We start from the raw sequence: 12346 nt of genomic DNA, 5'->3' as shown, positions 1-12346 counted from the left end.
GTGAACAGTCTTTAACCCAGGATGTGCAGGTGTTCCGTACGTCTCTGGCTCGTCTGATATCCTACTCCAATCAGTTATGTTCACAAAGATGCTGCATTCCCGGAGTGACCCAGGTCTCCTCAGTGAACGTCCACCAGCTGGTCCTGCCCCGCTGCTCGGCCTCTGCTGGGCACAGCTGAAGGTCCCGCTGTTTCTGTGAGGAGATCATAGGTGGTCCACAATCAGGAAAGAACACAAACATGATGAGCTGTGGATGTGTTTTACAAAGAAGTGGACTCAAGGAAACTGTTATCATCCAGACAGGAAGCGCCTCATATAGACAGGAAAACAGCTGATAAGGAACCAGGAAGGGGGGTACAGAGAGTGAGCAGTATGTTCGGAGGACATGAAGCTGCTGATGTTCAGCTTCATCTGGAGAATTACATATTTTTCCAAGTTTATCTATAAGAATATTAACTCTGCAGAAAACTAAACCTGAAGTAAAAAGACAGAAAATAACGTGAGAAGTCATTAAAAATCTAATAATGGATTAAAGCAGGAGAAGTTCTGAATCTACTCATGAAGATCTGAAAGATCTGGACTTTCTCTAGAGAAGATGAAAAAGCTTCGGCTGAAACCTTTGTGGTTGGTTTCTGTTTGCTGATTCTCTCTCAGGTCAGTTTTCAGAGACGAACAACTAAGAGAAAAATGATTTTTGGAAACAGGAATGGTGGTTTTTCTGGCAGAGGCTGCATTTCTCTTCCTGTTTCTTCTTCTCTGGACAAGATCTTCAACCGGAGACGACCGGCTCTGAAGAAGGAACGCCATCCTGTGTTTGCGGCTCCGCAGTCAGGGTGGGACGACTTACCTTCTAACCAACACGCACATACATGTACACACACACACATACGTGTACACACACACACATACATGTACACACACACACATACATGTACACACACAAATGCACACACTCCAGCAATTCTATTGACCAAAGGCTCAAATTGACAAAAATACATTTGACAGATCGACTGAAATCAGAGCTGGCACACACACACACACAGACACACACAGACACACACAGAGACACACACACAGAGACACACACACACACATACACACACACACACACACACACAGACACACAGAGACACACACACACACACACACACACATACACACACACACAGACACACACAGACACACACAGAGACACACACACAGAGACACACACACACACATACACACACACACACACACACAGACACACAGAGACACACATAGACACACAGAGACACACACACACAGATACACACACACACAGACACACACAGACACACATAGACACACACACAGATACACACATAGACACACACAGAGACACACAGACACACACACACACACAGACACACAGAGACAGACACACAGAGATAGACACACAGACACACAGAGACAGACACACAGATACACACATAGACACACACAGAGACACACAGACACACACACACACACACAGAGACACACAGAGACAGACACACAGAGATAGACACACAGACACACAGAGATAGACACACAGACACACAGAGATAGACACACAGACATACAGAGATAGACACACAGACACACATAGACACACACACAGATACACACACACACACACCTACACACACACACACACAGACACACATAGACACACAGATACACACACACATAGACACACACACAGACACACACACACACAGACACACAGAGACAGACACACACAGCTTTACAAGAGCGGTGATTTAAATGAATTCCTGATATCATCAGAGAAATGAGACGAACCCCCATGAAGAGCCTTCCTGCCCCCCAGGAAGACGTTTCTTCTTGTAGAACAAACTGAGAACAACGTCTGCTTGGATCTTCATCCTGTGAGGAGCGAACGGCATCATGATGCTGAGCGTGAAGCTGCTGTGTTTGAGGCTTCAGGCAGATTCTTAACAGTGATTGTAAAGTTCTGGTGGAGAACAAAAGCAAGAAGGAACAAACAAGGTGATCCAGAAGCTTGCAAACAGGAACAAATGGACGTCCTCACCTGTGCGTTCACACCTGTCCACCTCAGCCTGAAGAGCCTGAGAGGATCTTACAGTTTTACCCTCATTTTCAGACTGTTTTCATGGTTCAGAACAGAACAAGGGTCCGAATCTCTGGCTTTCTCCACTCAGTATTGTTTTCTTCACGTGATAAAGCTAAATAGTTGAATCGTTTTCTGCTCAACTGTTTTGTTATTTTAAATTTAAAGCCGGTCCAATTATTTCATAATTGTGCAAACCTAGAAGGTTTTTCCCAGAGGCACGCTGAACCAAAGCAGCAAATGTGGTTGAGTGTAGTGAAACAGGTCGCTCAGTGTTAAACAGAGCTGCTGCAGGAGCAGACAAATAACTGCATCATTAGGACCTCATTAGCAGCAAGTGCATGTGAAAGTGTGTGCCCTTGAATGTGCAACAAGGGTGCCAAAACCCTTTTCAGTGTTCCTTTGCCCTGCCTGTTGCTTGTGTGCTACGTACCTTGCGTGCCTCGGATCATGTGACCGGCCTGTTACTTCTACTTCGTATTGAGGAAGACCGTGAAGCTGCCAAGATGCAGCGGATGAGACAACATGTGGGTCCTGCCAAAGTCAAGGTGCACGTTCAATACGCCTATTCTCAGCATGAAGAAGAACCAGAAACCGCTACACTACCACAACTCACAAAACAACTGGCTGATATTCAAAGACTATTGGCGTCTCTGACTGCTGCCCAGTCCAGCTTAAAGTCTATGGCAACCAAGCCCACATCTAGCCATCACTCTAGTGAAGGTCAGGTGGTGGGCAAGTCACAAAGAAACCCCCGTTCTGCACCTAAGCCCGGCTATTGCTTCAGGTGTGGTGAAGATGGGCATATCACAACTCACTGAAGTAACTAGGGCTGTGTATTGGTAAGAGTCTGGCGATACGTATCCCGATACGCGCCCTGCGATACGATACACATCCAGATATTTTTACTGAAATATATTTTCTTTCTGTTTTTTTAAATATGAAAGAAGAAACTCTACCTGAATTTTAATGTCTTCCACTGTAATAAAATGGTCAAATTCAGTTTATTTAATGATCACAATGTTAAGCATTGCAACTGTATCTCACATATAAGTTGCTTTTGCCAAAGCAAACTCATAGTGCTTTTATTTTGGTAAGTTAAAATATAGAAAGGGAACAGTCAACATTGTCTGATTTCCACAACAAAATATTTTTCAGTGCAAGAAAAAACAAAAAATGAATGTTCCTTAACCAATAAGTTTCTATTGGGAAATAAAATGCTGTGTATTTAAACATTGCTTAATGTAGTTTTTCCAGTACTTCGGTTCAGGAGCCTGAATGGTGCTTCAAAAATAGGGGGGGAGGGGGGGGGGGGGGGGGGGCACTGATTCTTTCCAGAAACAATAAAGTGTGATGATGAGGCAGCAGGACAGAACGAAGGAAAGTTGCTTTAATGGGACAAAGAGGCTTTGTTTACATCAGTCTGCTCTGCTGCACCTTTGCAGCCACGTCTTTTCACACGCAAGTAACTGTTAACGCTCCTCGCCATGATGTCGGCCTTTTTCCAGAGCGTTGTACACATCACTCTGATCCATCAGGTCGCTTAACTAGAATCTATTGCTGGGAGGTTCTGCAGAACTTTGGCCCGCTTTGCAGATAGCATTTTAGCCGATGCTAAGCGCATTAGCCGCTAAAAAGCACCACAATCCTCGTTTTTATGTGTTACTGGCAATATGGCTCAGAGTTTCTGTTCTGTATCCATTCCAAGTAAATATGAAGTAGTTCATGTCTCATAACAACGAAACAAGCTGCCTCTAGCTGACGTCTTCCTGTTGTTTTGTGTGGTGTAGAGCTGCTCAAAGAGACTCCATGTTCTCTGCTGCCAACTAGTGTTTGGAGGGTGAAGTGGACAACAAGAGTCAGACACTGAAGGATGCTCAGAAATAATTAAATAAATATCGTCCTGGCTGCATTTTGAATCGATACGAGTCTCACCAAATGAACTATGGCGATATTTTCCCAAATGGATTATTTCTTACACACCTAGTAGTAACCCTCCGAACTCTGGCCCTGAACCCTGGTTGCTGCTAAGAAGAAACCGAGAAACATGGCAAGTGGAAAGAATCAAATTCATCTACACATCAGTCTTTAAACTAAATGAAGTTCCTGGAACTTCTCCTGGAACTTCTCCGGACCCTAAATGTCCCAAGAACTTGTTTACCTGCAAAGAACAGACTTATTCTACTTTAGTTATCAAGTCACATCTGCCGAAGGGGCTCATTGGATCCAAATGTGGAAGCAAAGTTGACATCGCTGGTCAAATGTCACAGTTTACTTGACACTGGCTCACATGTTACTACTGCTCCTGTGTTGTTTTACAACAACCATCTGTTCCCCCAGCCGTTGCAACCTCTCTGTGAGCTCCTACGCATTGAGGGTGCCAGAGGGCAAGCCGTTCCCTACTTGGGTTATATCAAAATTACAGGAAAATTTCCCAGAGACTTTGTTGGTGGTGAGACAGAATTATCCACAGTTGCACTTGTTGTTCCTTCAGTATGAGACTCAGTATCAAGTATTCAACTCAACTCAACTCAACTTTATTTATATAGCACTTTCAATCAACAGCAGCTGACACAAAGTGCTGAACACGAGAAATGAAGAAAACAAACACTAAAACATCTTAAAACACAAGATTAAAAATAGAGAGATAAAAACAATAAAACCAGTACAGCAACACAAAAATAACAGAAGTCTCATGTTGTATTAAACGCCAGAGCATAAAAATGGGTTTTAAAAATGGACAGTGATGGAGCTTCTCTGATGGACAGTGGCAGAGAGTTCCAAAGCTTTGGAGCAGCGACAGCAAAAGCTCTGTCCCCTCTGAGCTTCATCTGGACCTCGGTACCTCCAGAAGCAGCTGATCAGCTGATCTGAGGCACCGGGCTGGCAAGTAATGAGAGAGAAGTTCAGAGAGGCACAGCGGGGACAGACCATGTCTTAAAGTGAACTCTAAAATGCACAGGCAGCCAGTGGAGAGAAGTTAAAATTGGCGTGATGTGGTCTCTCTTACGTCCTCCAACCAGAAGACGGGCAGCTGCATTTTGAACACGTTGGAGAAGTGAGAGAGACGACTGGCTGAGTCCAACATACAGAGAATGACAGTAATCCAGCCGGGACGTGATGAACACGTGGATTACTGTTGGAAAATGTGCAGCTGTTAAAAAAGGTTTTACCGTAGCAAGTTGGCGAAGATGAAAGAAGCTTGACTTCACCACTGAGATTAAAACCCAGATTAGAAACATTTGTTTTTAAAAAGTTAGTCAAGGGACCCAAATCAACTTGGGAAGGTTCACTAAAATCACTCGGTCCAAAAAATAGAACTAGAAATAGAACTTTTATTTTCATTAAAACTCAAAAAGCTAAGGGCAAGAAGACATGACAGGAGCTGTTCATGGAGAGATCATCTTTTTTTAACTGCAGATAGATCTGGCTGTCATCTGCGTACAAATGAAAAGAAATGCCGTGCTTCCTCAAGATTGACCCTAAGGGTAACAGATACAAAGAGAACAAAAGTATTAATCGGAATGAACACTCTGGAACTACTCTATGACCAGCACTTGCATAGTGAAGACGACAGTTTCCAGCCAGGAACATATGGGTACCAAGTTCTCCTGGACCTACTCCAGTTAAGACATCAGCAAACGCAGTTGGATAGTGAAGGAGTAGTGGGACACTCCAGCAAAGCACCAGTTGTCGTCCCTGTGGGGCACACTGTCATCATTGAGGGTGCCATTCACACCAAAGCGCCTGTTTCAGGCTGCTGTGCGCTAATAGAACATCCCGCTACTCCATTTGCTGTGGGACTTTGTGTCACAAGCTGTCTCATCACCATCTCACGCCACACACTGCACAGAGTTCCAGTCACCCCCAAGACCGGGTCAACGGGTCAGAGCAGGACGTGTGCATTCCTTCTCTGAGCACCATTGCTGATTTTGTGTTAGCTCCTCAGATTCTGTCACACGTTACATCAGCTGAAACCACCCAAAGTCTTCAACCAGACTTTGGTGATTCTGGCTTTCTGCTCTCTCTACCAACAGTTTTCCACTTCAGTACCGTGCTGGCAAACAGAACCTTGATGCAGATGCGCTATCTGGACATCCACATGATTCTTTACCCGACTTTTCCTCAGATAATGATCTCATCCACCAGTTCACCCAAGAACACAGCATAAATTCGGACATGAGATTGCTCCAGAAGCTATTGCGGCCATCTGTCAAAGCTGTTTAGCAAGAACCAGCTCTCTATCTACTTCTCCTGACCCTTACTCCATCACACTCATTGAGTCGCTCACAAATTCTGACAAGGCCATCCCTGACCGCTAAAATGAGAGTCACCATGGGCTGCCTGTTGATCCTTCCTTGTCTGCTGAAGAACTCAAGGCAAAGCAAAGATCCGACCTTTCAACTAGAGAGGTCATACACCCGCTAGAGATGGGGGAACAAGTTCCTCCCATAGCAAGACAAAATCTGCCACAGGAAGATGTAGATGAATGTGAATTGCCTTATATCATGAACCAGTCACCTGAGCGTTTCCAGGTTGAACACGTTCCTGTTGCTGCTGTGCCCATTCTTACCGCTGCTGCTGATCCAGAGTCAACGCTTTTACCTCAACCCTTAACTGGTCCTGGAGGGTCTTCTGCTGCTGCTGAAGCTGCTGCACTTTCCTCACATGTTGAAGTGCATGTGCTTGTGAATTCATGTGTATGTGAATGTCTATGAAGACTCTCATTCATCCAGGTTGGTTCCATTGTAGTAGGTTTAGGGGATGTCTTCTGGACTTGGTTTTAAAGTTAGAAGACGTTTCACCTCTTATCCAAGAGGCTTTGTCAATTCTGAAATAGCTGGTTGAAGAGCTGGTATTTATATGCGTTCATGGGGGGAGGAGTCAGACCTGAAACTGGAGGTATTATCCACTTAGCCTACATGGTTTCGGGTCGTTAATAGTCCTTTGTCCTCAGCTGGGGGTTGGGGAGCCAGTGACTCCCTCTCCAAATTGGTCCTCTCTTTCAGCGGTTAACGACTCAGGTGGAACTGGTTTGGTTTGTTTAGGTTTCATAACACTGCCGTAGATGGATGGAAGAATAAACCTGAGACCACCATTCTTATTAAGAGAAGGTTTATCCTTCTTGACAAAGATGGCTTCTTTCACTCCTCGCTCAAACCATCCTTTCTCTCTGGCTAGAATTCGGACTTCACTGTCCTGGAACGAGTGAATTGTGGCCTTCAGGTGGAGACGCACTGCAGACTCAGGTCCACTTGGGTTGGCTCTGCGATGTTGGTAAAGCCGCTTGTGTAGAGGTTGTTTGGTTTCTCTTATATACTGTTCATTGCAGTTCTCTTTGCAGTGGATAGAGTACAAAACATTACTCTTTTTGTAGCTAGGAATTTTGTTCTTTGGATGAACCAGTTTTTGTCTGAGGACAAAAAAGACAAAAACTGGTTCATCCAAACAGATCGGTTCTAGAATGTGAGGAGCGTGAGCTTCATTTACAGAATCCCAGTACATGTAAAAGAAGGCGGGGCATGTCGTTCCATCACTTTTCCTGCTGTAGGGTTTGTACCGCCCCACTCCGAGCTAGTTTGAAAAAGGTTGTATTTGTGACATAGAAAATATTCTGGGCAGTGCCAAAGTCTCCATGCTCCGCCCCTTTCCGATCAACCACCTGCAGACAAACAGATCCCATCAAATCAAATCAAATCAACCTTTATTTATATAGCACTTTTTCAACAACATATGTCACTCAAAGTGCTGTGCATAAAATACAATAAAATTTAAAAACAAGATGACAAGACAAACCGTGCGACCCCCCCCCCCCCCCCGCAAAAACACACACACACACACACATCAATAAATAAATAAATAAATGAATAAATAAATTAAAAAAGTGATAAAATGATAGAATGTAGAGACCAGGCTTTGTCCTGAAGTGGGGAAACGATATTTTGGGTCATGAACATCTTTGTTTTCCTCTGAGCTGGAATCTGGATCTTAGTGCCGTGGATGTTTGATGTCCTGCTCTGACTCTCTGTCTGCAACCGGTGAGGAAGCCACTGAACCACAGCAGGTTGAATGGGGCAGTCCCAGGTCCACCAACTTGGCCACCCGTTGGTGGGAGGATGGTGTTGAAGGCCAAGCTGTAATCCACAAAGAGCATCCTCAAGTAGCTCTCCCGCTGCTCCACATGGGAGAGAGCAGCGTGCAGAGCGGTTGCTATGGCAACCTGTAAGCAAACTGGTGTGGGTCCAGATAACTGGTGTGGGTCCAGATAACTGGTGAAGGTCCAGATAACTGGTGAAGGTCCAGATAACTGGTGTGGGTCCAGATAACTGGTGTGGGTCCAGATAACTGGTGGGGGTCCAGATAACTGGTGGGGATCCAGATAACTGGTGGGGGTCCAGATAACTGGTGGGGATCCAAAGAACTGGTGGGGGTCCAGATAACTGGTGTGGGTCCAGATAACTGGTGAAGATCCAGATAACTGGTGGGGGTCCAGATAACTGGTGGGGGTCCAGATAACTGGTGTGGGTCCAGAGAACTGGTGGGGATCCAAAGAACTGGTGGGGGTCCAGATAACTGGTGGGGGTCCAGATAACTGGTGGGGGTCCAGATAACTGGTGGGGGTCCAGATAACTGGTGGGGGTCCAGAGAACTGGTGTGGGTCCAGAGAACTGGTGGGGATCCAGATAACTGGTGTGGGTCCAGAGAACTGGTGGGGATCCAAAGAACTGGTGGGGGTCCAGATAACTGGTGGGGGTCCAGAGAACTGGTGGGGATCCAAAGAACTGGTGGGGGTCCAGATAACTGGTGTGGGTCCAGATAACTGGTGGGGGTCCAGATAACTGGTGTGGGTCCAGAGAACTGGTGGGGATCCAAAGAACTGGTGGGGGTCCAGATAACTGGTGGGGGTCCAGATAACTGGTGGGGGTCCAGAGAACTGGTGTGGGTCCAGAGAACTGGTGTGGGTCCAGAGAACTGGTGTGGGTCCAGAGAACTGGTGGGGGTCCAGATAACTGGTGGGGGTCCAGATAACTGGTGGGGGTCCAGATAACTGGTGGGGGTCCAGAGAACTGGTGTGGGTCCAGAGAACTGGTGTGGGTCCAGAGAACTGGTGGGGGTCCAGATAACTGGTGGGGGCCCTATAACTGGTGGGGATCCAAAGAACTGGTGGGGGTCCGGATAACTGATGGGGGTCCAGTCCCCTGAGAGGGCTGCCATTATGTGACTACAGACCAGCTTTTCAAAGCTGTTGGAGTGAGAGCCTCTGATCTGTAGTCATTGAAGCTGGAGATGTGTGGTTTCTTGGGAAGGGGAACCATGGTGGAGGACTTCAGGCACAGTGGGACCGTTGACTGTGCCAGGGATTAGTTGAAGATCTTTGTGAAAACCTCAGACGGCTGGTCCGCACAATCCCTCAGCACTCGCCCCGGGACACCATCAGGACCGGCAGCCTTCCTGTGACTGACTGCAGGCCGGCCGCGTCTCACCTCGCCTCATCCAGGATGGGGGGTATGAATAGATGGATGATGGAAGTTCGGGGTGAGGTGAACGTCTGATGAACCTGCCGCTCTGCAGAAACTATGTTCTAGAAAACAACACAGGTAATTGGATTTAGTCTAAAACGGCATCATCATAATGAAAAGACAACCGGGAAAGCTTTGAGAATAGAACTGATGGATCCAGAGGTCAGGTTGGAGTCCGGTGATCGTGGGGTTTGTCCTTTCATCCACTCAGAGCTGAAGGTCGAGTCGACAGTCTTTGATCGTGGTTACCGGAAAGCTCACAGGTCAGATGCAAACCTTGGTAGAAAACGTGCAGCTTAGCTCCAGATGTGCATGAAACTGAAGAGTTTGAGGATCTCCTGGAGAAAGCTTCTGTTTTCTTCTCGGTGTCCTGCAGCCTCAGACTCTCAGCTCAGTCTGAAAGCCGTTTCACTTTTTTCGGATTCATCAAAGCTGAATAAAATAAAAAACATTTGCTTTGACTGAGATCATTTTTGGTCGTATCTTTCTGAAGATGCGACCTCATGATTGTGACTTTTATGGAGGTCAGAGGTCACCTACACAAGTTCTTTTTTCTAAACCATGCAGATATTTTGGATGAATAAGGATCTTCCTGTAAACGTTGTTCACACATGGAAACTGGAACCTCTGTTGTCTCCTTTGCAGGAGATGTGGTCGACATCTACCAGAGAGAGTTCCTGGCTCTGAGAGAACGTCTCCACTCAGCCGAGCAGGAGAACCTGCGGCGCTCCAAAGAGCTGAACCTGGTTCTGGAGGAGATCAAGAAGGCCATCGCTGAGAAGCAGGCGCTCAGAGATATCAACCGCACCTGGAGCAGCCTCTCTGGTCAGTCCAGCATGGAGGTGATGTTCTCCAGCTCAGACGGTTCTGATGCTTCTTGCAGGTGTTCTGTGTCAGATTCCCCCTGGCGATCCGCTCAGAGAGAGACGCAGCTCTGAGCGGATCCAGACGCTTCATTGTCAGCAGGGAGACATGGGACTCCGCCTGAGACATTCAGTTTTCTGCTGGTCTCCTCTGCTCTTCCATGTGTTCGTAGAAGAGACCCGGCTGAAGCTGTGGAACGTGAGCAGCAGCAAAAACCTGCTGCAGCTTCCCTCCATCTTCCATCACCTTCCTCACCTGCTGAACAGAGAGGACGGCCTGCAGCCCACTGTGCACCTGGGCCAGGGACGCACCGGAGGTAAGCGCTGCCAGACGCCACGTTTCTGCCGGAGTCTGGACCAAAACTGGCAAATGATTCTGCAGGCTTTGCTACGAGCAGCAGAACACAGGAATCCCTGAAACATGTTCATGAAAACACTCACACTTTCAAATAAATCAACCAAAAATTAAAGCTCAGTAGTGACGTTTCTGGATTCCTGCACTTTGATAACGTTATAAAAGGTGAGTTTGGAAAAAAGGGATCAACGTTTATTATAATATGAAGCAATAAATAAAGCTCCTAATGACTACATCTGTTATGACGTCTCCCAGAAATCCAGCTGTAGCGTCATAATGATGTGACGCTATGATGTGAAAACGTCAGATTTTTGTTTTAGATGGAGCTAACATAGCATGCTAATCATAGCATCCAGAGAAGTTCTGACACTTCAGCTTCTCTACTGGAGACAAGAACTTAGAGATGATTAGGAAAACCTGCACCAAATGTCAGACCTGAAGAATCGCTGTGGGGAGACGTGAACAAATTTTAGCGAAACAGCGAAAGATTTTATGATGGAAAAGTAATGACTTTAAAAGGAAAAGGATGATAAACCGCAGAGGAACAAACACCAAAGAAAATGCTTCTATAAAGAAAAGAGACTTTTAAGAATGCTCTTTAGAAACAAACCAAAAACAGGAAGTAGGCATAAGAAATACAACTATCCGTTATTGGGGATCATCTGAAATCAGAAAAAGGAACATTTGAGTGAATGACTTTAATAAAAACAAGACAAAAGCTTCATGGACTTCATGAAACCGTGTGATCATGTGACCGAGTTAAAACAGCATATCGGGTTTATCTGTGCACATGTAAACCCTGCGGAAAGAGTCTTTAGAACCTCTGAATTCTGACGATGGACGTGGAATAAAATGCTTCCTGGTGTCTTTTGAAGCTTTATTCCTCCGGTTCCGTCCGGCGCCAGAGTCCGCTGAACTGGGCTGAAGCTCTGGGTTGGTTCCCTTAACCACATCAGGTGCTAAGAGCAGCTGAACCGGCTGGACTCTAGAATGACTCCAGAATCCTGTTTAGTAGTCCCAGAATGTCTGGCTGCAATGATGTTTGAGCCACCACTTTCAATGAAATGTCCATGAAAACAGCCATGAACCGGTGTTTCCAGCTTCCATGTTCAAAGCTTAAGTCCGTGTCCGGGCTCTATGTACAAACCCGGCGTTCATTAAACGCACGCTAAAGGTCAACCAGGTGAACTTTGGCCAATAAGTGACTCAGATTTGGTAGTGACGTATGAATGGCGTCTGTTTTAAATCACAGAAATGCCAACTGTTTGAAATTTGATCATAAAAGTCTTTCATATTTGGGAATCGAGCTGTGAAAGAAAAAGCCGCCAGATTTACAGCGCTACGACATTTCACAGACTCTTCCAGCTGTGGGAACATGTGCTAGTAAACCGTAGCAAAACAACAGAAGGAGAAGCCCCTCCCTGCTTGTCTGGTGTGAACGCTGCATGCCAAAAGCAGGTCCATGAAACTACGTATACCGATGCTCCGGACTTCCTGTTTGAAGGTCGTCCCAGGC

General features: G+C 46.1%; 1 protein-coding gene across 1 annotated transcript in view; it reads left to right on the top strand.

The window, feature by feature from the left end:
- Window positions 1-12346, top strand: part of mgat4b (mannosyl (alpha-1,3-)-glycoprotein beta-1,4-N-acetylglucosaminyltransferase, isozyme B) — a 47943-nt gene that overhangs the window by 21747 nt on the left and 13850 nt on the right. The window contains exons 2-3 of the mRNA XM_023959425.1: window positions 10258-10437; window positions 10649-10792. Coding sequence (XP_023815193.1) covers window positions 10258-10437; window positions 10649-10792 — 324 coding nt within the window. The remainder of the gene's footprint in view (window positions 1-10257; window positions 10438-10648; window positions 10793-12346) is intronic.

The sequence above is a fragment of the Oryzias latipes genome, chromosome 10, assembly GCF_002234675.1.
Source record: "Oryzias latipes chromosome 10, ASM223467v1".
Classification (NCBI taxonomy): domain Eukaryota; kingdom Metazoa; phylum Chordata; class Actinopteri; order Beloniformes; family Adrianichthyidae; genus Oryzias; species Oryzias latipes.
Note: the sequence above shows the minus strand (reverse complement) of the source record. Positions and strands in the feature narration are given on the sequence as shown.